General features: G+C 45.3%; 2 protein-coding genes across 2 annotated transcripts in view; both read right to left on the reverse strand.

Annotated features, from left to right (window-relative positions):
- The window catches only part of srcap (Snf2-related CREBBP activator protein), a 29,338-nt gene extending 23,499 nt beyond the window's left edge, over positions 1–5,839 (reverse strand). Inside the window, 4 exon segments of the mRNA XM_064924013.1 lie at positions 48–95; positions 782–3,960; positions 4,080–4,154; positions 5,609–5,839. Of these exon segments, the coding sequence (XP_064780085.1) occupies positions 48–95; positions 782–1,090 (357 nt within the window). The 5' untranslated portion in view covers positions 1,091–3,960; positions 4,080–4,154; positions 5,609–5,839.
- An 827-nt stretch (positions 5,840–6,666) lies between these two features.
- On the reverse strand, positions 6,667–22,288 carry LOC135505009 (autism susceptibility gene 2 protein-like). The gene is given in 19 exon segments (XM_064924014.1): positions 6,667–9,755; positions 9,960–10,164; positions 10,282–10,365; positions 10,647–10,724; positions 11,793–11,937; positions 12,304–12,375; positions 12,843–12,881; positions 13,512–13,595; positions 13,702–13,800; positions 13,928–13,969; positions 14,078–14,376; positions 14,603–14,817; positions 14,981–15,341; positions 16,503–16,551; positions 16,672–16,701; positions 16,820–16,855; positions 17,533–17,675; positions 17,678–17,717; positions 20,104–22,288. Coding segments are annotated over 19 exon segments (3,915 nt in total). The 5' UTR covers positions 20,404–22,288; the 3' UTR covers positions 6,667–8,161.
- Positions 22,289–22,292: the final 4 nt, after the last annotated feature.

Below are 22,292 nucleotides of genomic sequence, written 5' to 3' on the forward strand. Positions count from 1 at the left end.
ATTCTGCAAGTGTGATCCTATCGGAGTGTCTGATACCCACCGCTTACCTTTGAGAAAAGGGCCTTTCTGTCTGGCCTGCTCTGTCTCTGCTCATGCTGGAAAACACACATGGCTTAACATGCGGCCAACTTTAAATTACTCGGGCAAAACACTGCATAATGACAGATCATTTCATGCAACAAATGGAGAAACAATTTAGAGAACTGAGAATGAAATGCTATCATTTGAAAACATGCTGAAAACATGCTGAAAATTAACGTCTTAAATAAAAGCATTGAATTACGACTGAGTGTTCATTTTTCATCACCTGAAAAAAAGTCTCATGCTCAAAAACTAATCTGAATGATAAACGTATGACTTGTAGCTTTGCACTTTCAACAGGATTTCATGGAATTGCCTCATTCAAATATAATCGCAGCACAAACTGAGCCAGCTACATTTTCCTACATTTAACTAACCATAGCATATTAATTATAGGGCAAACACGGTCAACAAAGCCAAGCTCCAAATTCTTCAAACTGAAAAGGGAGTTTATTATATAGCCGAATTAAATGTTTCAAAATTGCATATCAACAAATTATACCTTCATTAAACAATGAAAATATGCATAATAAACAAGTAAACATAACAGTAGAAAAATGTTATTGTGTGCCGCTGGCAGAGCAATCATTTTTATGCGAAAATAATTGTCTCTGTCGATACATAGCGATATAATTGCTGACTTGGCAGAACATCTTAAGGAAACAGCTAGGCCTACATGGAAAGCCATTTTGGGGCATACCTTGCTCTCTGCCGGGCTGTGGGTGACCATGCTCCTGCGGCCAGGCTTGGCCTCCACTGCCAGGTCAGCCTCCCCATCACTGCTCTCCTCCTTGGCGCTGCTGATCCCTGGGCCCTTCACACCAGCTAGCCGTGGCCGGATAACGGGGAGCGGTCCAGACTGGCTCCCATCACAGGAGGAACTGGAGAGACTACTCCTCATCACATTGCCTGATGTTGAGGGCAACTTGGGGTCAGAGAGGTGCTTGGAAGGTGTGTTGCCAATGGTGAGAGGGTTTAGGGTTTGGGAAACTGTCACTGCTTTCCCCATGGAAGTTTTGATCGAAGTTAATGCCCCTCTGTCAGATTTGCATGACGTGGGACCAGAGGGAGGGAGCAGACGGGGCTGGGATGGGGTGTTTGTAGAGGGAAGTGCTGCTGTGGGTTCTCTCTTGACGGAGGGCTCTGTCTGGCCTCTATGAATGCAGAGAGCCACAGGCTCCTGCACAGAGACTGCGGCTGCCACAGCTTTGGGAGGGCACTCTACCACAGGCGCAGTGTCTGAGCCAGAGCTGGGGCTTCTAGCACTAGGATGTGTCAAGCTGTTGCTTTGCTGTACGCACAACCCCAACAATAAGGAGGGTGGATGTTTGAGGAGAGGGGTGTCCCCACGCTTTAATAGGAGGAGCTTTGGGTCGATGACGCCAGAGGAGAGCGCAGACCGGGAAGCCTCCGGTTTGACCTCGGTTGTTGATGTCACATTAACAGCACCATCAACATCCTGCTGGGTATGCACTGGGGTTTCTGTCAGAGTTGGACAGGGCTGTGGATTTTCAGGACCTTCATGAGAAGAAACACAGGACTCAGGTTCTGTAGTACTTTGTAAGGTAACTCCTGGTACCACTTTAAGAGGACAATTCTGCCCTTTACTCTCTGACAAGTGTACGGTAATTGGCGAGGAGAGGACCTCAATACTGTGTTGACTGGTTGACTGTACAACAACCTCTGTTAATTCTTCCATTGGGGAGACAAGAGAAGACTTACTGGTCGTCGACCCTACTTCAGTTTCACCTGGCAGCTTTTGGGTGTCACTCAGATGGGTGGTTGGGGAAACGCTCACCCCTCTATGGTCTGAGACAGCTGTGCTGGTCTCCATACAAGGTGCTGTAGCTTGTGTACAAGTGTCCGCCTGTCCAACTGTTGTATCTGATCCTGGGACAGTTATGACTAAATCAACCTCACTTGAATCTTCCACCACAGCAGCGTCCACTTCAGTAGTTGTGTTTTCGGGTTCTAAATTATATCTTTCATCAGTCATCTCTACATCTTGTGTGGACAGACTAGGAATAAAGTCATTTGAACAGACCTCCATTTCTGAGAGACCGTGATCTGATGAAAGGGGGCCTTGCTGGATAATGGCTTGATCATTGTCATTACCCGTTTGAGGGGGAGATGGCAGGTGTATGTCTTGTCCCTCACTGGCTGTACAATTCTCAGAGTGTTCAATGAGTGGGTTGAATAAGTTTACTTCATAGCTTGGGGAGAGAGACAGTCTCTCTCCAACAACTTCTGTTGCAATCTCCTCCTCTGCAAAGCTATAAATCTCAAATTCTCCAGCAGCCAGTTGGGACATTTCGATATCCGAATGGGTCCCTTCAATAAACAACTTTGTTTCTCCAGAAGAAAGTTCAGAGTTTAATTCATTAACATCATGTTCTTCCGGGAGGATACACTGATTAACCTGCACCACCTCAGACAACTCCAAGCTGGTCTCTCCTCCAAGCATCACAGCTCCTTCAGTGTCAGTTGAGAGGACATGCGCAGACACCAGTGGAGTCTCCATCCTTGTTACGTGCTCAGGATTAGACATCTGAACTTCAACAGATTGTTCTGTCTGTATTGAGTCTAGTTCTAAACTGAGGTGGTGGTGGACATGAGGGGTTGCTGCTGTTCTTGACGTCTCGTGTAGAAAAGAGCTTTGTGACTGGATTGTAAGGTTGGCTGAGGGCTCAGCCATTTCAGTCTCCTCCTCTGCCCCGTTAGCCTCAATCTGTTCCTTCGGTTGAGGTGGACTTTTTTCATTATCGCTCTCACTCTGCCGGTCAGTTGAGTAGCTTGGGGTGGAATTTCCACTGCCAGGAGGCGTGTAGGGTACAAGTCCAGAGTATTTAGCTCCTGGCTGTGGGGTCCCGGATACGTCAGTTGGTGGGGCTGGGAGTGGCATTTGTGTGTGTGTACTCCCAAGTGGGACATGTCCACTCTCAGATGGTTCTGTAGGTATTTCAGGTTCTTGTGGTCCCTGCTCCACAGCATTAGCTCCCGGCATCTCTCCTTTGTCGTCATTTGAGTTCTGCATGGTGATTTTAGGTTCTGTGGAGATGTCGGTTTGTTTCCTCTCACAGTTGTCAGTGATGGACTGCTCAGACAGAGGTCTGTGGCTGGCCTGAGTCGCCTGAGTAGGCAGAGTTGTTTGAGGCTGCTCCATCCCTCTGTCTTCTTTGTGGTCTGGGACTTTATCTTTATTTGGGCTGAGGGGAAGAGGGGAGGCCGTTGAGAAGGATTCAGAGGAAAGGTTTCTAGCTGGGTGTTCCCTGCTAAGTTCCTCCATTCCAGTCTCTTGTTTATATTCCAATTTCTCTGTCTCCGGGAGAGGCTGTTGATGTTCTGTCCCACTGATGACCACCATTCCACCTGCACCTCCCTGCTGCAGAGCCTGGTCCTGACCTGGTCCAGCAGCGCCCGTCTGTCTGTCTGTGTGGCTGCGGTTACCAGTTTGTGACCCGTAATGCAAATCTTGCTCTGTTCCTTCCGTCTGTATGTCAGAGAATCTGTCTGAGTGAGACTCTGTAGAGACACTAGGATCCTTGGGGTGCGATGGGCCCAATCCTCCTTGGACAACCTCAGCACCACTATCCGACATAGCCCCTTCTTCACGGCTGTCCTTAGTTTTGCCGTTGGGGTGACTCTCTGTGGGTGAGTTCTTTTCACTGACGTGTATGCGTCTTTCTGGCTGTGACGTGGCCGTGTTATCCAGTGGTGGCAGGGGCGCAGCAGGGACTGGATGCAGGGCATGCTGGGATGACCCAGCCACATAATGCTCAGCCTGGGGGTCGACACCCAGCACAGTCGGAGGGGTGCACTGTTGCACCACCTCCTCCCCAGAGCTTCCTCCCTCTGTGCAGCTCTGGCTACACACTGCACCTGGAAGAAGAGCGAGGAAGTTGTCAGTTGACGTAGATAAGTACAGTACATGTATTCAGAGAGAAATTGTTGAATCATTTGTCAAACTAAATCAGTGTCCCCGGTTAAAGAATGACTACCTGTCTGTGGTGTGGGACACAGATCCTCCGTGCTTTCCTCTTCCAGGATGCTGATTAAGGTCCGGTCCACATACTCTGAGGAAAAATACAAGTGTTTAGAAGGTAACCTCAAAGAGTACAATTATGTATTCCACTGTTCTCTGGTCTACAATAAAATGTTCCATACCATCATAGAACCACACGTTATGGTTCAACTCTGGTTTCAGGCGTTTCTCTGAAGAGTTGCATAAGTGTACAGTACTGGCCAATGGCAATTAATGAAATTGGCAACATAGTTAGGCCTACACTGTAAACTATTCATGAATCAAACATATTATATGGGGCGGTGGTTTGTTGTATGAGTCAAAGTTCACAACGTAACGTTATAACGTTCCAACAGAATTGAGCAGATATGTTGCTAAATCGAAACCTGTCATTATCAACATATGCACGCACTCTGGTTTTAATGTCTATGATTTTGACACACGGGCCTCCAGCCATTGAATTCACAGTGTAGCTACACTGTTGCAAATGCAATTCATTGCTGGGTCTACTAATCTGGACATGACATGCGCAGTGGTAACATTAATTTGTGTTCTTATAGCAAAGTGACACTTTTCGTGCGCTCTTCGGATAGTATCGTTTCAATAATTTGATTAGCTTGTTCGCCAGTTAATGTAAGGTAGCAACAATAGTACTTAGCTAGCAAGCAACAATAGTACCTAGCTAGCATGCTTGCTAGTTGACTATACAGCTTTAGCTATATGAGAGTTGTTAGCCCAAATACCGATGCATTCAACTTGGCGCGCACGCGCCCCCATCCCACCCGAAGTTATGTAATGGTCTGGGCCTTTATAAATGCATTTGTTATTTGCTTGAAGCGAAAAAGGTTTTAAAACGCCGAATTAAACCCCACTTCCCCATGCACTACTGAGGGGGACAATTACTCGTGACGTCATTGCGCGGGGTCAAATAACCACAAAACTAAACCTTGACATCATACATTTTTATAATGAATTAATAGAAATAATTTACCTCAACATTAAAATAATTACAAAATAAATTGTTGCTGCAATGTTCCTTGCTAAAATTTTGCAACGATTACGAGGGGGATCAAGGGGGTTCGAGTGACCCCACACAGTCCAAGACGTGAAGTAACGTCTAAACGGCGTGGCTAGCTGGTGGCAGTTCTTGCTCAATCCTTTTGCACCGCAGCAAAACGGACTGGTATAAGGCAAATTCCATGCCAAAGCCACTGTTTGGCCATGATGTTAGCTAGGTTACGTTACATGTTCTGGATGCAGGTGAAGTATACAGGAAAATGAATTAACACCTGTATAATTGCGTCATCAACGACATGTGTTGTATCTATGCTGCAGTGGAGCATGCATACAATAATAACTTTGGTAATTCTCAATTTCATAAATAGATTGTCAGAAGTAGCGGAATCCTGTGTTCCGCTGCGAACAAGCCCCCTTAGTGTCCCCCCACTACTTCCTCCATAGCACCCCCCCCCCTTCTCATGGCCGCCATCTTAAGTTCCCACCTACCTGAAATTTCCGAGCTGTTTTCTTTTACTAAATTCTTATTGAAGGAGTCGTCATCCGGATAAAATCTTACTCAATCCGTGATGATAGTATTCCAAACTGTCTCTCGGTACCCAACGAGGTACGACTAGGTCCGTGGGAAGAAGTTAAAATACGGACCGAAAGAGAGCGGGTTCGGCTCGCCGAATCTAGCATTTGCGGGGAGGAGACTTTAGACGCAGCGAAATGGTGGAGAACCGCTGCTGACAACGTGAAGAAGTATTATCTCGCGAGAAGTTGCCAGGCACGCCACTGCAATTTTTTGGGACAAGTAGTTGGAAGACAGTGCGTGGATCGCTTTAGTTGAAATTCCAGCAAATCCCTTGATAATTTAGGGGTTCATGTTTTGTTTCTATTCTCTGGTTGGATTTTATATTATTTTAATTCAATGTACCCCACTAGGGTTTCATTCATTTATCTGGTTAGTGCAAATGTTTATTCTATTTCCATAGAAAAGTACCCAATTCCCCTACACCTTTCTGTAATGTATGTGTGGTTTCTACAAACCCAAATGGACTCAATAATGCAAAATAAGTAACCTTATAAACCTTACAAATCGAAATAGCATGCATTACTAGATACTGGTAGATAAAAGCTTTCATTGTAAATCATAACAGGGCTTTGAATGTGACAATAAGCAAATCACCATTGTCAAATAGATTCTTGATTTGACAAGGAATATGAATTACCATTACTTGCTTGGTGGTCACAAAACACTTTAGCCATTTACAATTGTACAGATGGGTCAGGATGCTGAAATTGGACTAGGTGCTTGCCTACCATTGTCTCTACTGAAGGTGTTAGTGCTGGGCTGGGACAAAATCCCGCTCTCCAAGGTCGGCGTTGGAGCTCCACGCTGTATGCGCTCCTCAAATAAACTTAAATTCTGGAAAGCACAAAAGGTGCACAAAAATGTCAAGAGTTCCTGAAAGATGTGCTCAGTCATCCCTTTGCAGTTTCTGAACTCTGACATCTATTAAGACACCAAGACAACCAAAACAAATAAAAGACCCACAATCAAGTAACCAACAGTTATTTTAATAATTCATCTTTGTGGACTATAGGGGAAGGGGTTTGAAAGGTATAAAATGGTCTTATTAAAATAAAATCGACCCAAATGTCTTTTCCTTCTCTCAGTATAACCTTAGTCCAGTCCTGTGTACCGATTCTTTTTTAAAGCCTCCTGTCCCATTCTTCCATGTATATAAATTATCTTTGTTCATGGAGCATCAACGTGAAAATGACTTGCCGGCAGGCATTCATAGTCCAAAATGTGATGTGACACCAACACAAACCTCCCTCAGTGTATTCATCATATATTCAAAGATCTGATCCACGAAGAAGCCAGAGGTTGTTATGGTTGTCTTACTCACGTTTACAAGCATTTCCTTTTTCCGTCAAACTGTTACTGCCTGATGTGGAACAACTTGAAATTGTTACTGAAAGGGGAGTGCATTGGTGATACCTGAAACAATGACAAATAACAGTGAATATATTTATTATCATTATAGAAGATAAAATGTTAACAATAATAATTACAAAGGCAATTTCACTAGACTACTATATTAGGGTCCTGCTCATATGTCAAGTCAGAAGAGAAATATTGTCCACCGTGTCGGCACAGTATACATCAGTCTTTCTTTCTATTAAATACAAGAGGTGGAGCCAAGGATCTTAGATCACAGAGGAGTGGTGAGAAGAGGTACAGAAGCATACGGTTCTTATAGATTTAGAATCTTCAAAAGTTTCATCAATAATCTAGTCTTTTCACAATTACAGAGGACAAAAAAAAAGAGCATTATACTGTGCTACCATAATTATTTTGCTCATCCAGAAAACATCCCAACGTTTTATTTATGCAAAGGGATTTATATATCCCCATGAGTTGGAACAAGAGAAGGATGAACGATTCATGTGTACAAAATGTGCACATCTCTCAGAGCCCATCTTATCACACCTGAAAAAGCTTGCTTGAAACCTGATCATAGTAAATTGGGAAAGCCTTCTCTCTGCCTCTTTGTACAGCTACCATTATTGTATACATCATATGGACAAAAAAACAAATCTTAAAATAATAAAACACTAGGAAGCACAGAAACCATGTACCTTAAAATTGCACTGATTGAACCATTGTGAATGTGCTGTGTCGCCCCCATACAAGTCTCCTCATATCCCTTCCCTATTTTCAAACCCAGCAACACCCTTTGGGGGGCTCATTGGTCGAGATCAGAGATGGGCAACTCTTGTCATCAGGGGCCTGATTGGTGTCAAACTTCTGCCCCAGCTAACACATCTGACTTAATTATCAACTAATCATGATCTTCAGTTTATAATCAAATTCATTTGAATCAGCTTGCTAGGGATGGGGGAAAAAGTGTGACACCACTCCAGCCCCCAAGGACTGGAGTTGCCCATCTCTGGTCTAGAGCCTTAGTGAGTTGTGTGTTTCAGGAAGCAGAGTGAGAGCAGCAAAGTAATCCTGACATTTCCCTTTGACTCCTCCGGTGTGTCCCTGTACTATCTGGACTCGCTGTCTTTGTGAGAGTACATGGCCAAGTCCCCGGGCCCACCCAGTCTGCGGGTCGGGGTGGAAGACCTGCTGGTCACAGATGGAATGAGCGGAGGGGGGGCTCCTACGGACAGTGCCCCCACCAGGCCAGCAGGGGTCTTGGCCAGGATGCCATTGGGCACGTGGTGCGCGTGTAGAGGCCCCAGGCGCGAGAAAAGGCCGGGGTGGTGGGGTGAGTGGGTGGAAGCTCCAGGCTGGTGGAGGTGTGAGTGGGAGAGCATCCCAGCGTGCAGCTGCTCCAGGTGGGCAGAGTGAGAACCCGGTGGGAGGTGGGAGCCCGAGAGGTGCGGGTGAGAATGCATCCCAAAGTAGCGTGCCCTTTCAAAGTCTTCCCTCAGGATCTGGGCACGCTGCTGCTCATCCATGAGCCCGCCACCTTGGGGACCCAGCTGGGGAGGGCGGTCAAAGTTGTGGGCCATCAGGCCAAACTCCTGGCGGGCCGAGGAGGCGGAGGAGGTAGGAGGGTGGTGGTGAGGGTTGTTTGCAGCCACCGCTGCTGCCATGGCAGCCGCCCTCTCGGCCTCCAAGAAGCGCTGAGCGTGCTGGTTCTGGAGCAGCCTGGCCAGGTGGGGGTCGGAGCGCAGCGCCAGGTGGGGGTCTGAACGCAGAGCCATGGCCTCCCGGCGTTGCTGCTGCTGCTGTTGGGCGGCCAGCTCCCTCCATGGGTCCCATGGGAAGCTGTGGGGGTGCTGGCCATGCCCATGGGGCAGGCCGTGGGGATGGGTGGAGAACCTCTCTCCCCCTGGACCCACTACTATCCCGCCAGCCCCTTGTGTGCTCCCTAGGTAGGCCTCAATGGCGGCCTGCGCTCGGGAGCGCTCCAGGATGGAGAGGTGATGGTGAGGGTTGTGCGGGGTGGGAGGAGGCAGGGGCAAGCTGGGTGTGGGAGTCAGAGAGCGAGAAGAGGGGGTGGCGGAGCGGTGGTGGTGAGGGCGGCTGTTGGGCCGATCGTAGTTGTGGCTGGGGGGCAGGGAAGGCGGCAGGGAGATTGGTACGGGCTCCGGTTCTTCCTTCCGCTCCTCCTTGACCTTGACCGGGGGGAAGAGGGGTGGAGGCTTGGGCAACGGGGTGGTGGTTCGGTCAGGCTTCTTGCCCTGGGACAGAGAGGTGACTGTGGCTGAGGATAAGGCAGGGGGGCCTCCCTCTCTTTGTGAGGAGTGGGGGAGTTCATTATGTAGTCCGTGCTGCGCTGGAGTCTGCTGACGGGGGTACAGATCCAAGGGCGAGGGGGCACCGGGTCCCGAGGGTGGGGGAGTCGTCAGCACGGAGGAAGAAGAGGAGCGAGGCCTGTCTCTGTCTGCTGCAGCTGCTGAGGACGAAGGCCCTGGTGGAGGTGGCCTGGAGGAGAGCGGTCGCTTGTCCCCGTCTCGGTCCCTGCTGTGGCTGCGTGTCAGATCCTCAGTGAGACCGCTGGGGCCTCCAAGGGGGCCCCCATGTCCGTTGATGTGGGAGACAGGGGTGCTGCTGCGATGCTGCTGGAGCTTGAGGGCCGGGGAGACCGGAGACATCCGCACAGGTTGACGACCATATAGCATATTGTCTCTGAAAAAGAGGATCGAAGTTGATTGATAAGTGGTTGCGGGGAGAGATATACCAATTAAGCACTCAAATCAAAAACAGCATTAAAAATGTGTTGAGTAACGTGAACCGAATCAGACAGAAAACTACTATAGAAAGATAAGTTCAAACAACATATTTAGGAACTAGGTTGATGAAATATGTTTGAGTGAGGCCGTTGTCTCTCACCGGTCTTTCTCGTCTTTGATGTGAATAATCTCTCTCCTCTCCATGTCCTTCCCCTGGTCCCGCTCATCCCTCTTCTCACTCCCCTTGGCCCAGCTGGGGCCGGCGAATGGGGGAGGCCCACTGTGCAGCCGGTTCCATGGGTCATGAGGGTTGGGTAAGCTCCCGACCGCAGGTGGCTCCTTGTGGCCAAACACTGAGCTGTTAGCTACAGATGGAAAGACGTTGGAATAATGTTAGTGATTTCAGTAGACAGTACAAATTATTATCCAAGGATTAAGGACAAATGATTGTTCCTTTTTGAGGAAGAGAAATGGTGACTCACCCAGCGTAGGGCTGCCCAGTCCCCCGAAGGCACCAGAGCCCAGGGCCCCGAGAGGTGCAAACGGAGGTGAGCGGCCGTAAGGGTCTGCAACACATGCGCATATAAACATCAGGACTGAAGCGGACACAAACCTTACAGCATCAAACCTCTGGCAAAACTCACTATTAGTGTTCAGACTCACTGGAGCACAATCTACTTTAGTCGCATGTTCTAAAGTCACTATGCTTAAATTGATTATCTAGGCTAATACGGTGTTTCAGAGACCTGTGAATATGCTAAACAAAGCAGTTGAGACAGTATCAAAATAAGAATTGTTTACCAAGAGTGCAAGTGGCACAGATGCGACCTTTGAAGCAGTCTCTTACCTAAGTGTGCAGTTGGGGTGAGGAAAGAGGAGTGGGGCGTTGATGGTGGGATGAAAGGAGATGATGGATTGACTCCACCTGAGGGAAAAGGGGGCACACACCAAAATGTCAAAATAATATGCACACCTCTACATAATACTTTAAAAAAGGTCCTCAGTCATTCTGAAAAGTTCTTTCTCTCTCATATCTAACCAAGAAGTTTGAAAAGACAGGCTGAGTGGGCGAGGAGCTTATATTCATGAGCTCGCCTTGACTGACAGCTCTTTGAAACGCCCATGCCAAGCAACTTGGATGCAGTGAGAAATGTTGCAGTAAAATCCTCTCAAGCGAATTTGGTGACACAGAAAGCAACTCAGTGAAATTGCATCAATTCTATCATAACAAAAATTTACATCTCCTGTTTGGCATGTCTCTTGTGACGCATTTCTCAGGAGCACTGATGGATGTGTTGACAACTGCGTCTGCATTTTTAACAACCCCCTCCTTTTGTTCAATGCTATCTGAAGACCTAGCTAGCCAGTAAGTAGCTAACACCAGACATAGATGAAAGGGGAAACACAAGTATCTTTGCCATCAATGAATAGGGTAAACTTTTAATTACATTTGCTAGCACCGTACAGTGACATTTTGGCACCAGTAGAGTAGTTATCTAGCTATATAAACCAAGTCCCTCTGCAAACATGCCTTCTCCGATGTTGGTTACAAGGCGGTACTTACTTAAATTAGGTACGTGAATATTATGTTACCATTGGTGTATTAAAATGAGAGTTCAGGTGATGTCCCCTAAATAACGATTCAAAGTGTTTGACATAGGGGAGCGAACCCGTAACTTTATCAATGTAGAAGCAACAGTCATTTTTCACACGTCAGTCATCATACTGGTTTCCTTCAAATATCATCCCATTTCATGAAGAACATGATTGACTGTGTTCATGACCTTTAAACATTGCACATATCAGATGTCAAATTTGATAAATCCACTATTCATAATAAAAACTATAAACAATTTACTAACTATTTGCAATGTCAGGGAATCTTTTCTCTTTTCCTGTGGTTTTTGAACATCCCATAGCTCTCTCTCTATGGTGCAAACAACTGCTGCCCCTTTTCTTCGAACATATCTGGCAAGACCACAAAAGCACCCACCAGCAGCTGTGAAGAGGCTGGCAGGTCGGTTCAGGTCGTGGGCAGACGGAAGGCCACCTCCGAGGGGCCCCAGACCCCCGGCCCCTGGAAGACGAGCCAGCAGCTCGTTACGGAAGTCCAACTTGTGAGGATCTGCCTGCATCAGCTGAGAAAGAGGGGAGTGGTGGTTAGTCAATGCAATGGCCATAGCATTTTTCAAGTGAGATGAGGGCAGTGGAAGGTAGGCACCTAAATGGCAGGTATGAGCCAGAAAACTTTAGAGAACTATTTATAGATAATACATATAAATAAGAGCAGATTAGAATATTGTTTACAGATCAGCAATTGCAAATAGCTTTTTCAATAAACATGGACAACTAAACCAATATTGTTACGATTTCTTTATATTGACATCTGATAAGAATGTTTGAGTGGTCGAATTTCCCCAAAAAACGTTCTAATACAGACTGGATCCGAATGAAGTGAAATAATAAACATTTTAAAAAGTGTGAAATGTTTCACAAGTCATTACCTTCACCTTCTTCTGATGGCTCAGAATCATCCATGCCACACGTACATGCATTGCACACCACTTCCCTGGTTTCTGTGTATTCAAAAACACATGATTGACTGTGATCCTGTTTAGCTTGCATTAAGACTTAAGGCCTTTGGCACAGAGTCAGATGCAATGGTGTTAATGTCTGCCATATGAAATGTTTGTCTGGCATAGCATGAACGTGAGTAAGGTGGAAGAAGTACAGTTAAGTAAGGCAAACAGCATTAATAAACAAATTATAGGCCAGTTTCTTTTTCCTAGACAAAAAACAAAAAAAAGTTAAAAATATCAGAATCCTTCTGATTCCAAAATGAGTAATGACGGAAAGTTGCAGAGTTTCACAGTAGGTATGCCAAAAGTCAGAAAAAAAAGTCAGACTTGGTGTGCAAGGGCGTTTAGTCAAATAGTTTTGAATCTGACCAAGAGTTAGTAGGAACACCAACAGAACAATGACAGTGTCATAACACCTTTAAAAAATGTATTCAAGGGCTGATAAAGCAGCCGACTTTTCTTACATTACTGACTTTCAACGATGTCCCAAATGGATCAGTTAGCTATAAAAAAAAAAAAAAATTAAAAGGAGTAGTAAACCATGTTTGTTAAAGGCCCAATGCAGCCGGTATTATAACAATATCAAATCATTTCTGGGTAACAATTAAGTACCTTGCTGTGATTTTAATTGAAAACAATGGTCAAAAAGAAACAAGTAGCTTCTTAGCAAAGAAGCTAAGAGTGTTCATAGTGAGAAAACAGATAATTAGCTGTCATTGGCAGAAGTTTGGAACTCATTCTTATTGCTCTATTAACTAATTTACCGCACGGTGATGTCATCATGAAAGGCTAAAATGCCATTCAACCCAAACAGGCAGAAATTTCAGGCGGACTTTTCAAACAGCTCTTGCTCTTTTAGTGTATTATAATAATTGAATGAAATAATTCCAACCTCAGTGTGGAAATATATATAAAAACACAGGAAAATAATTTGACTGCATTGGACCCTCTATCCAACGGTTTGCTAATTGTTGTCCACTTTTTCCTCCATTGACTACTAGGCCCAAGTCTTTGCACATTATGCCTTTATACTCACGCGTATCGTCTAGCAACTCAATCCTATACTACAAGCTTCTATTGTAACCATTGCCATGATAAATTCTATAATGTCATAGTTATATGGAGCACCTTACCCTGGGGTCTTTGGGCTGCAGGTGGTGAGGCACACCCCCCAGTCGAGCGGTCATCTCAGGACTCGTTCTCTGGGGGGCAAGAGGCTGTATCAAAACACAGCAAATGGTTCTTCATCTAGACAACAACATATAATCCATTGACTTGTAAAAGGACAAACACGCAGGGAAATGTAGCGAAAGCTCCACTCACCTTAGGCTGGAAGGCTCCTTGCAAAGAGCTGAAGGGCCCAGTGGGAGGAAGCACAGGCTGGATGCCTGGCGCTGAGGGAGCAGGGTACTGTGGGAAGAACTACACCAGCCACACATACACAGAGAGACTGGTTAAAACGACACTCCTCAGACCCCTACCACGTTCATCTCAACATCCACCTCAAATGTATAAACACACCAATTCTGGAGCATGTAAACAAACTCACAGTGTTTCTATAGAGCCCCTCCATCTTGCCATACTTCTCAAACTAAAAGATGAATACAAAAAGTGGTAAGTTACATGCCAACACTGGCATTTCAAAGCAGAAGCTGCTCAATGAAACCCAATGTGAGAAGGGCAGCATGTCATCTCTTACCAGGTGCTGAGGCGGTGGTGCGGAGGTGTTGGGGTGCAGGAAGGGGGTGAAGTGTTGGTGTGTATGTGTGTGCTGGTGCTGGTGGTTGTGCTGGTGGAATTGGAAGGCCAGTGGCTGGACGCTGGCCTGGGAGGAGCGGCCTGAGGAGCCCGAACTGGAGCTGGCCCCCGACGGACCTCCGGGAGTAGAGCGGCCTGGCCCGCCACCGTTACTCTCAGCCCCAGGGACGCTGCGGCGGCCCTCGCGGTCCTGTGAAGCCAGGAAGTGAGAGTTCAGGCCCTGGCGCAGCAGGTCTTGTTCTGCAGTAAGGGAACAGACAGATCAGAATTAAGTTATTATTAAATCAGAAACATAGAACTAATTTTGCTACACTGTAACATTAGGCTGTCCATGTACCCATATGAAGCTAAGAGCAGCCCTGATTGGTAAATAAAACCCAAACATTTGCAATTATGGTTGACGATTTGACAGGCTGTGGGGTGAAAAAAAAATAGCACTACACATTTGGTGCCAACTGTACACTACCTGCTCCTGAGTGGGATGTGAGGAGAGGTGGTGGAGGGGGAAGCCCAGGGGAGGAGGTAAACAGGGAGCCAGAGCGCGAAGGGGGGCGTAGAGATCCTGACGACCCTGGACCTCTCATGAGGGACATCGATAAACCGGTAGAGGGAGTTGGGGGTCGCATAGACGACAATGAAGAAGCAGCAGAAGAGGACTGGGGTTTGACTGAGGTACCGTTCCTAAGGAGAGTGAAAACAAGTTTAGACAAAAAAAAAGAAGGTACATTTCCTGAAGAAAATGCGTGTTTGCTTCAGCTGTCCAAAAAGTTGTGGAAGTCGTTGTTTTTACTGCCGAAGTAATAGTGCGAACTGCTAGGCAGACCTGGTAGTACCAGTGACTGACCTGTTGTTGATGCCCATGCTGTAGATGGATGGGTGTCGCCCGGGGAAGGTGAGGAAGGGCTTGTGTTTGGAGCGCGGCGGGCTGGGGTCGTGGTGGGGGTGGTGGTGAAGGCCGTTGCTGCTGCCGCCGTTGAGCTGGCCGGGCCGTGTGACAGTTGCCGGGGAGAGGGACGGCAGGCAAGAGAAGGAGGTAGACAGGGGCTCGGGGTAAGGCGGCTCCAGGCTCCTCTCCTGGCTGCGCTCCAGGCCAGAGACACGTGGGGTGACCGCCAGCCGCGAGAGGCCACAGCGGCCTGGTAGTGGTAGTAGAGGGCAGCCTTTGCCCATAGAAGAGGCAACGCTCACAGGGATAGGCTCCATAACTACAGGGCGAGAAAAAAAAAACACTGCATAATTTCAAATGAGTGCATACTTTGTTTCACCCCAATGTGGAATCAGTACCTTTACCGATATCATGGACAGTAATGGTTTGAGAAGATTCCATTTTAAAGATACACACACACACACATTACCAGGCAACTCCTTTTTTCAATATTTACAATTTAGGTCAGCTATGCTGGCCAATGGAGTCCCTTCAGAAACCCACACCGAAACATCCAATAATGGAATTTATAAATAAATTCTCTGGGCTCTCGAAAAGACTGATCTCTATAATATATAAACACCTTTTTGGAACGATCATATTCTGAGCAAGTCATTCAAAAAAAAGAAGAAGAAAAAAATAAAATAAAGAGTATGGTCCACAGATCTAATTGAATCTGAACCACCCTTAGAATATGGAAAAACTTGACCTTCGCATCCCGTAATCCGAACGACCAACTACAAAATGCATGAATTCAAATATTCAATGCCTCCATCTATTACGTTACTTAACAATGATAGTTCCTTGAATCTCTCAATCAGAGAAGAATACTGCAAGCAGGCAGCACTGCCGCAAAAAAGAAGAAGATGTTGGCTCAGATGGAAACCACATCACTCCCTCCCATTTAACCTGTGAACACAGTTACTATTAGAAGTTAAAACAGAATTATCGTTAGTGAGAATGAATGATAATAGTCAAGGAACAATTGAGGCCTGGGCAAATATACTTCACTCTAAAGAACAATCTCAGCTAAAGCCCAACACCTTCAAACCAATTATATATATTTATATAGACTATTGTTACTTTCTTTGCTTTCAGGCCCACGGGGAAGCGGTGGTACGGGGGAAGGGAATATAAGTGGAGAAACGGGGGATGGATAGGTGGAGAAATAAGCAATCCTGGTTTTTGGGTGGATTGGTAAGGGGTGGGAGGCATGGTTTCTGGGTGGGAGTAGAGGATGCAGGGAGGTGGCATGGGTTCTTTGTATGCATTAATTTGATTGTTTTTGTACCTGCAACCCCCCTCTGAAAAAAGAAAATTACAAAACTGAATAAAAAAATAAATCAATGAGTGCACACTGAAAACAAAAGTCACGAAATGACAAGAGCATATTTATAAAGCAAAGGCATACAGCTATGGGAATGAGAGAACAGCATTTTACCTTTCCTGGTGCTGACAGTGAACATTGGCTCCATGTCATTGTCAGAGGCCTAGGGGGATGAGAGGAAAAACACAGTAGGTAAATCTAAACCTAACAATAGGCAGGAACAATAGTGCAACTCCAAAAATGAATCTTCATTTTGTGTGGTTTGATTCAAGCAGTACCTTACCTTATCTGCTGACTCGCTCTCTGTGTCACACTAAAAGAAAACATTTTTTTTATTTCCTACATTGAGATGTGCCACAACATTTGAAAAACGCAGCTGTATCCTATGGACAGCTTAAGTACTGTATCAATAGAAGTATAAAGAAACTTACGATGTAGCCAGTCTCCAAGAAGAGGATGCTCCCAACCTAAAAAAATTATAATAGTTAATATGTAAAATACATGGTATTCACCTTCAACATAAATGTTGGCCCAAGCCTTAGGCAGAGTAGGTGGGACATTACAGGTTAGGCAGGATCTGTATCCTGAGATAGTTCAGACGTCAAAGCCTTTCCAGAATCAATTTGTACTTCTTCTGCAACTCCCAGCCTAGTAGTTTTGAGGAGGTCCCTTGGTTTCAACTTTGCAGATGGTTTTATTGAGGTGCTATTCTTGCCTTCACATTCTTTGACTATGACTTTTCCAGGACTAAACACCCTTGAATTTCCAAATTATACTGTGTAGGCTAACCGTTCCCTAGGTTGGGATGCATAACACCTGAAAATCCAGTGTCAAAGAGCAGTCGTACTCTAAATATAGTTTCCCCATTGACAGCGTATTTAGCAACTTGAAATAATCTTCATTTCTGTCTGACCTGGAGTTAATACATCCCCATCGTTCCATTTGAAGCTCGGCCGACACGTTGCTATAAGTTGTCACTATTAAGTGTTACTCAGCCAGTGCTCCTACTAGCCCTGTAGGTCATTAAAGGTTTTGAATTCACTTCAGTCTGAATATTTGAGATGAACAGGCCAGCTAGTTCCCAAAAACAAGAGACAAATGGGTCGCAATAGCATGGCAACCATACCGCCGGTGTGCTGCTTACCTTAACCTCTGTCTTTCTTCTCTTCTTTCTATTCCTATTACAACAGCTGTGGGAGAAGCTGGGTAGGGCCCCTTCCTCTGGCTCTGAGACGAGCCCTCTGCCATTCTCCTTTGGGCCCCTCTTTCTCTTGCTCCCCCTCCCATGAGCATGGCGGCACGTTGGTTAGGCTTCATGGAGCAGTCCATCTTGATAGAAGATACATCGCAGTGTTAAACAAGCGTTACAAAACTGTTACAAGCTGATCAAACAGGACGCCTGCGTGTGCATGTTGATTTTGCACCCCCACACCAGACACGATCAGGATACGCAGGTTGAAATATCAAAACAAACTGAACCAATTATATTAATTTGGGGACAGGTTGAAAAGCATTAAACATTTATGGCAACTTAGCTAGCTTGCTGTTGCTAGCTAATTTGTTCTGGTATATAAACATTGGGTTGTTATTGTATCTAAAATGCACAAGGTCCTCTACTCTAACAATTAATCCATAGATGAGAAAGGAATTCAGTTAAGCGTTTTGTCACCTTCCTTGGGCTTCTAGTTTACCTCTTTGGACTTTATATGGCGGTTGGCAACCAACTTAACAGTGCATTACTACAACCGACTGGAGTGCGGACGTCAGTTCATCTTTCAAATCACCCACGTGGGTATATGCTCCTAAACACCAATGAGGAGATGGCTCGTGGGTATATGCTCTTAAACCATTGTGGAGATGGGAGAGAACGGACTTGCAGCGTGTTGAGCGTCACAAATAGAAACCATTTCTATTTTAGCGCCTGTCCACGCAGACGCTCGCTGAGGCACACAAACAGTGTGGGTGCAATGATTGATGTATGTGTACACTTATTTTGCAACGCACGTGAGTGGTGTGGTCAGCACGTTAGGTTTACTGAAACAATGACAACGATTTGATTGACTTCCTAGTATTTCGCACAAGTTTTAAGCAGCTCATGTCTTGCCTTGATAGCCACCAAGGACATTCTTGCCACCGACATTTAATTGGCCAAAAAACTAACGAGGAAGCCTCGACTGAGAAATTAATAACAGTCAGTGATGACTTGCCCGGACACGATTTCAGATTGTTTACAATGATATTGCATGTTTCAGCAACTCAGTTTTGAAGGTTGTCTAAAGTATGGATACTAGATTGCTGCCATTCAACTGCCCCCAGAGCATGCTACACTACATGACCAAAAATATGTGGACACCTGCTCATCATACATCTTATTCCAAAATCATGGTCATTAATATGCCCCCAACCCCCTATGCTGCTATAACAGGCTCCACTCTTCTGGGAAGGCTTTCTACTCAATGTTGGAACATTGCTGCAGGGACTTGCTTCCATTCAGCCACAAGAACATTAGTGAGGTCAGGCACTGATGTTGGGTGATTAGGCCTGGCTCGCAGTTTGGAATTCCAATTCATACTAAAGGTGTTCGATGGGATTGAGGTCAGGGCTCTGTGCAGGACACTCAATTTCTCCAACACTGATCTAGACAAACCATTTCTGTATGGACCTCGTTTTGTGCACGCTGTCATTGTCATGCTGAAACAGGAAATGGCCTTCCCCAAACTGTTGCCACAAAGTTGGAAGCACAGACTCATCTAGAATGTCATGCTGTAGCATTAAGATGCCCTTTCACTGGAACTAAGGAGCCTAGACCAAACCAAGAAAAACAGCCCCAGACCATTATTCCTTCTCCACCAAACTTTACAGTTGGCACTACGCATTCGGTTAGGTAGCATTCTCCTGGCATCCGCCAAACCCAGATTTGTCCCTCCGGACTGCCAGATGGCGAAACGTGATTCATCACTCCAGCCGACACTTGGCATTGCTCATGGTGAACTTAGGCTTGTGTGCAGCTGCTCTGCCACAGAAACCCATTTCATGAAGCTGCTGACAAACAGTTCTTGTGCTGACGTTGCTTCCAGAGGCAGTTTGTAACTCGGTAGTGAGTGTTGCAACTGATATTGCATGGCTGTGTGCTCCATTTTATACACCTGTCAGCAACAGGTGTGGCAGAAATAGCTAAATCCACTCATTTTAATGGATGTCCACATACTTCAGTATATATAGTCTATATCAAATACGTATCCTGAAATACTGGATTGTGTGGGGTTTAAACTCAAGAGAAGAACGAGACTAGTTATTGTTGGTCTAATGTCAAGCAGATTCCTAAACCTTAGTATAACCTAGGCTATTTGTATTTACATAGGGTGCTTAGTGTACACAAATAATTAAGGTTGTTAAGACACATTAGAGAAGATCATTGTATCCAATGGCTTTCATTGTAGTTGTTGATTGGATCGCTCAAAGTGTAAATTACCTCAATTGTAAGAAGTTCAATGCACAACTGATTCACACCTGGAGGTGGTGTTAACCTAACTAGTGAACAAGTAAAGACACAGAGATAGAGGGAGGACAATCCACTTCTGTGGAGACCATTGTGTGCCTCCAAAAACTGTTGATGTGTGTTAGTTTGATTTATTCCAGGACCAAATTATTTACATGAGGTTGAAGTCCATAATATCTGAGTATTGTGTTCACATAAGGAAATACAGAGACTTACCTCCAGGGCCTCAATGCTGATGAAGCTGGCAATTGAGAAGCCATCGATGATGTCCTCCTCGCAGGACACCGACACTCGCTTCCTCCGTCGAGGAGGCCTGTGTCTGGGGCTGGTTCGAGATTCTTTACCTCCAGGACCGAGTACAGATCCTGATCCACAAAGCTCCCTTTCCGAGCCCGAGGAGGGCGATGTGGCCCGCTGCACAGCGAGGTCTACTCTTCTCCTGCGCCGCTCTCTGTCTCGTTGAGAACGGGAGCGTCGGCTGTGTCTGAACACACTACTTCGAATCGGACCTTCCATGTCAAAAAAAAAAACAGCACCAGTCCCAGTCTGACCGAAGGCACTTGAAAAATCCGGCACGGTGGCACTTTCCTTCGACCAAAAAGAAACACCAACACAGGCCCACAACGGAGCCCCTGTTTAAAATGGCGTTAATAGTAGTCTATTATTTAGCGTCTTTTGCGGACAGGATGGCATCTGTGCTTTTCTCTCGGCGAACTTTGACTGTCATGTCAATGCACGAAGATGCTATCTTTATTTCCAGAATTGTTGGTATTACTGTTCAGAAGGAGTAACCCCAGGAAGCTATTGTCAAGACATGGCTGATTCTATGTCTCAAAAGCTAGCTGGCAAGACAAAAAAACAAATATGCGTATGTAAACAAAATCACTAACTCTAGCTAACCAACTTGCGTAGTTAACCGTTTTCCCCAAAAACGTGTATTTTATAGCAATGTAACGTTTACTGATGTAATACTGAAATGTGAAGCATACCCATCTCGTTCCAATTAAAATTTCGGCAAGAGCTGACAAATGAGCTCGCTAAAATCGCTCATTAGCCAATGATAGCTTAACAGCTAACTAGCTAAACGGACAATAGCTCGATAGATAGCTACCTGCCTAAGATGTGTGTTGCTAGTTTAAAGTATATATCACTGTTTATCCAACCAATTTAGCGCAGCCACACTTATAAGTAGCTAGACAGTTAACTGTTTTTGTAGCTAAGCTAACTTGAGCAATACATGAGAATTATCCACTTGCTAGCTGCTAGCTAGGCTAATGCTACATAGATACATGTATTCAAGTGCTTTATTGTGCTAACCTTGGGTAGCTAATTAACATGTGTATTGCAAACTCAATGTAGCTAGTTATCACGGAGTAGGCATCGTTACTTGAGTAAAACGCGTTCTTTAAAAACCGTCTGAAATATTGATTAGTACAAAATCCATAACTACCCTGCAGCAGCGGGGAGTAAAGCTTGCTAACATTTTCCAGTCTGACTATGGGCCCGATTCGAATGGTTGAATTATCGTATAAGACCTAACTAATCCATAAAAATGGTTTTGTTTACACCAAGACTGAAGTTATATGGCGACTGTTTGGCCACCCACCATCCGTGTGTTATCGATGTGTCTCTTCCTACACCAATTTCTTTTCGCATAAGTCATTAAAGACGAAATTATTCAAGGCCCAATTGAAGCCTCGATCTGGAGTTCCATTGATAAGGGTGTCGACCAAACCCCTGGCAGAACAACTCCGTCAGCGGCCCACACAATAATGCACTGTGTAGGGGGAAGTTATTTGCCGACGTTTCCGGTCGAACCAAATCTACGCTGACCACAGTCTTCAAATACACACAAAATAGCACGATTCTCCAACGACTTATTATATTTTTAAACAAATAGAATATGAAGATTTAGGCGATACTACCCTTGTCAGAAGTGCATTGTGTGCTTCAGCGAGTCCTCTTCTTCAATCTGGTTAGTTGGGAAATTGATACTACTGCAAGTACCTTGCTGCCACCAAGTGGACATAGTTGATCTGAATATGTCAGGGTCTGTTTTATCAGATTTGTTAAACCAAATGCATTTCAAACGTTACACTTTTGGATTTAACGTTAAGTTGTTAATTTACCACCTATTGAGTTCACTCGAAATGGTTATATAATAAAGTCACTGGTCTGTGATTATCGCACGAAGAACATGAACGCCATGACTTTTTGGTACGCTCGATTTGCAAGACACCGTGTCACGAAATTATTGATAAACATATCAATAAAGAGGTAATACTGCCAGTCTGTTTATTGACTGTCTCGACCAAGTGTGTTTATTTTGTGTTATACTTACTACCCAGCAGTGAATATTAGTAATTTAACGACTTAAGTGGACACTACCTAACCGGGACAGAAAA

The sequence above is a fragment of the Oncorhynchus masou genome, chromosome 18 (assembly GCF_036934945.1).
Source record: "Oncorhynchus masou masou isolate Uvic2021 chromosome 18, UVic_Omas_1.1, whole genome shotgun sequence".
Classification (NCBI taxonomy): Eukaryota; Metazoa; Chordata; class Actinopteri; order Salmoniformes; family Salmonidae; genus Oncorhynchus; species Oncorhynchus masou.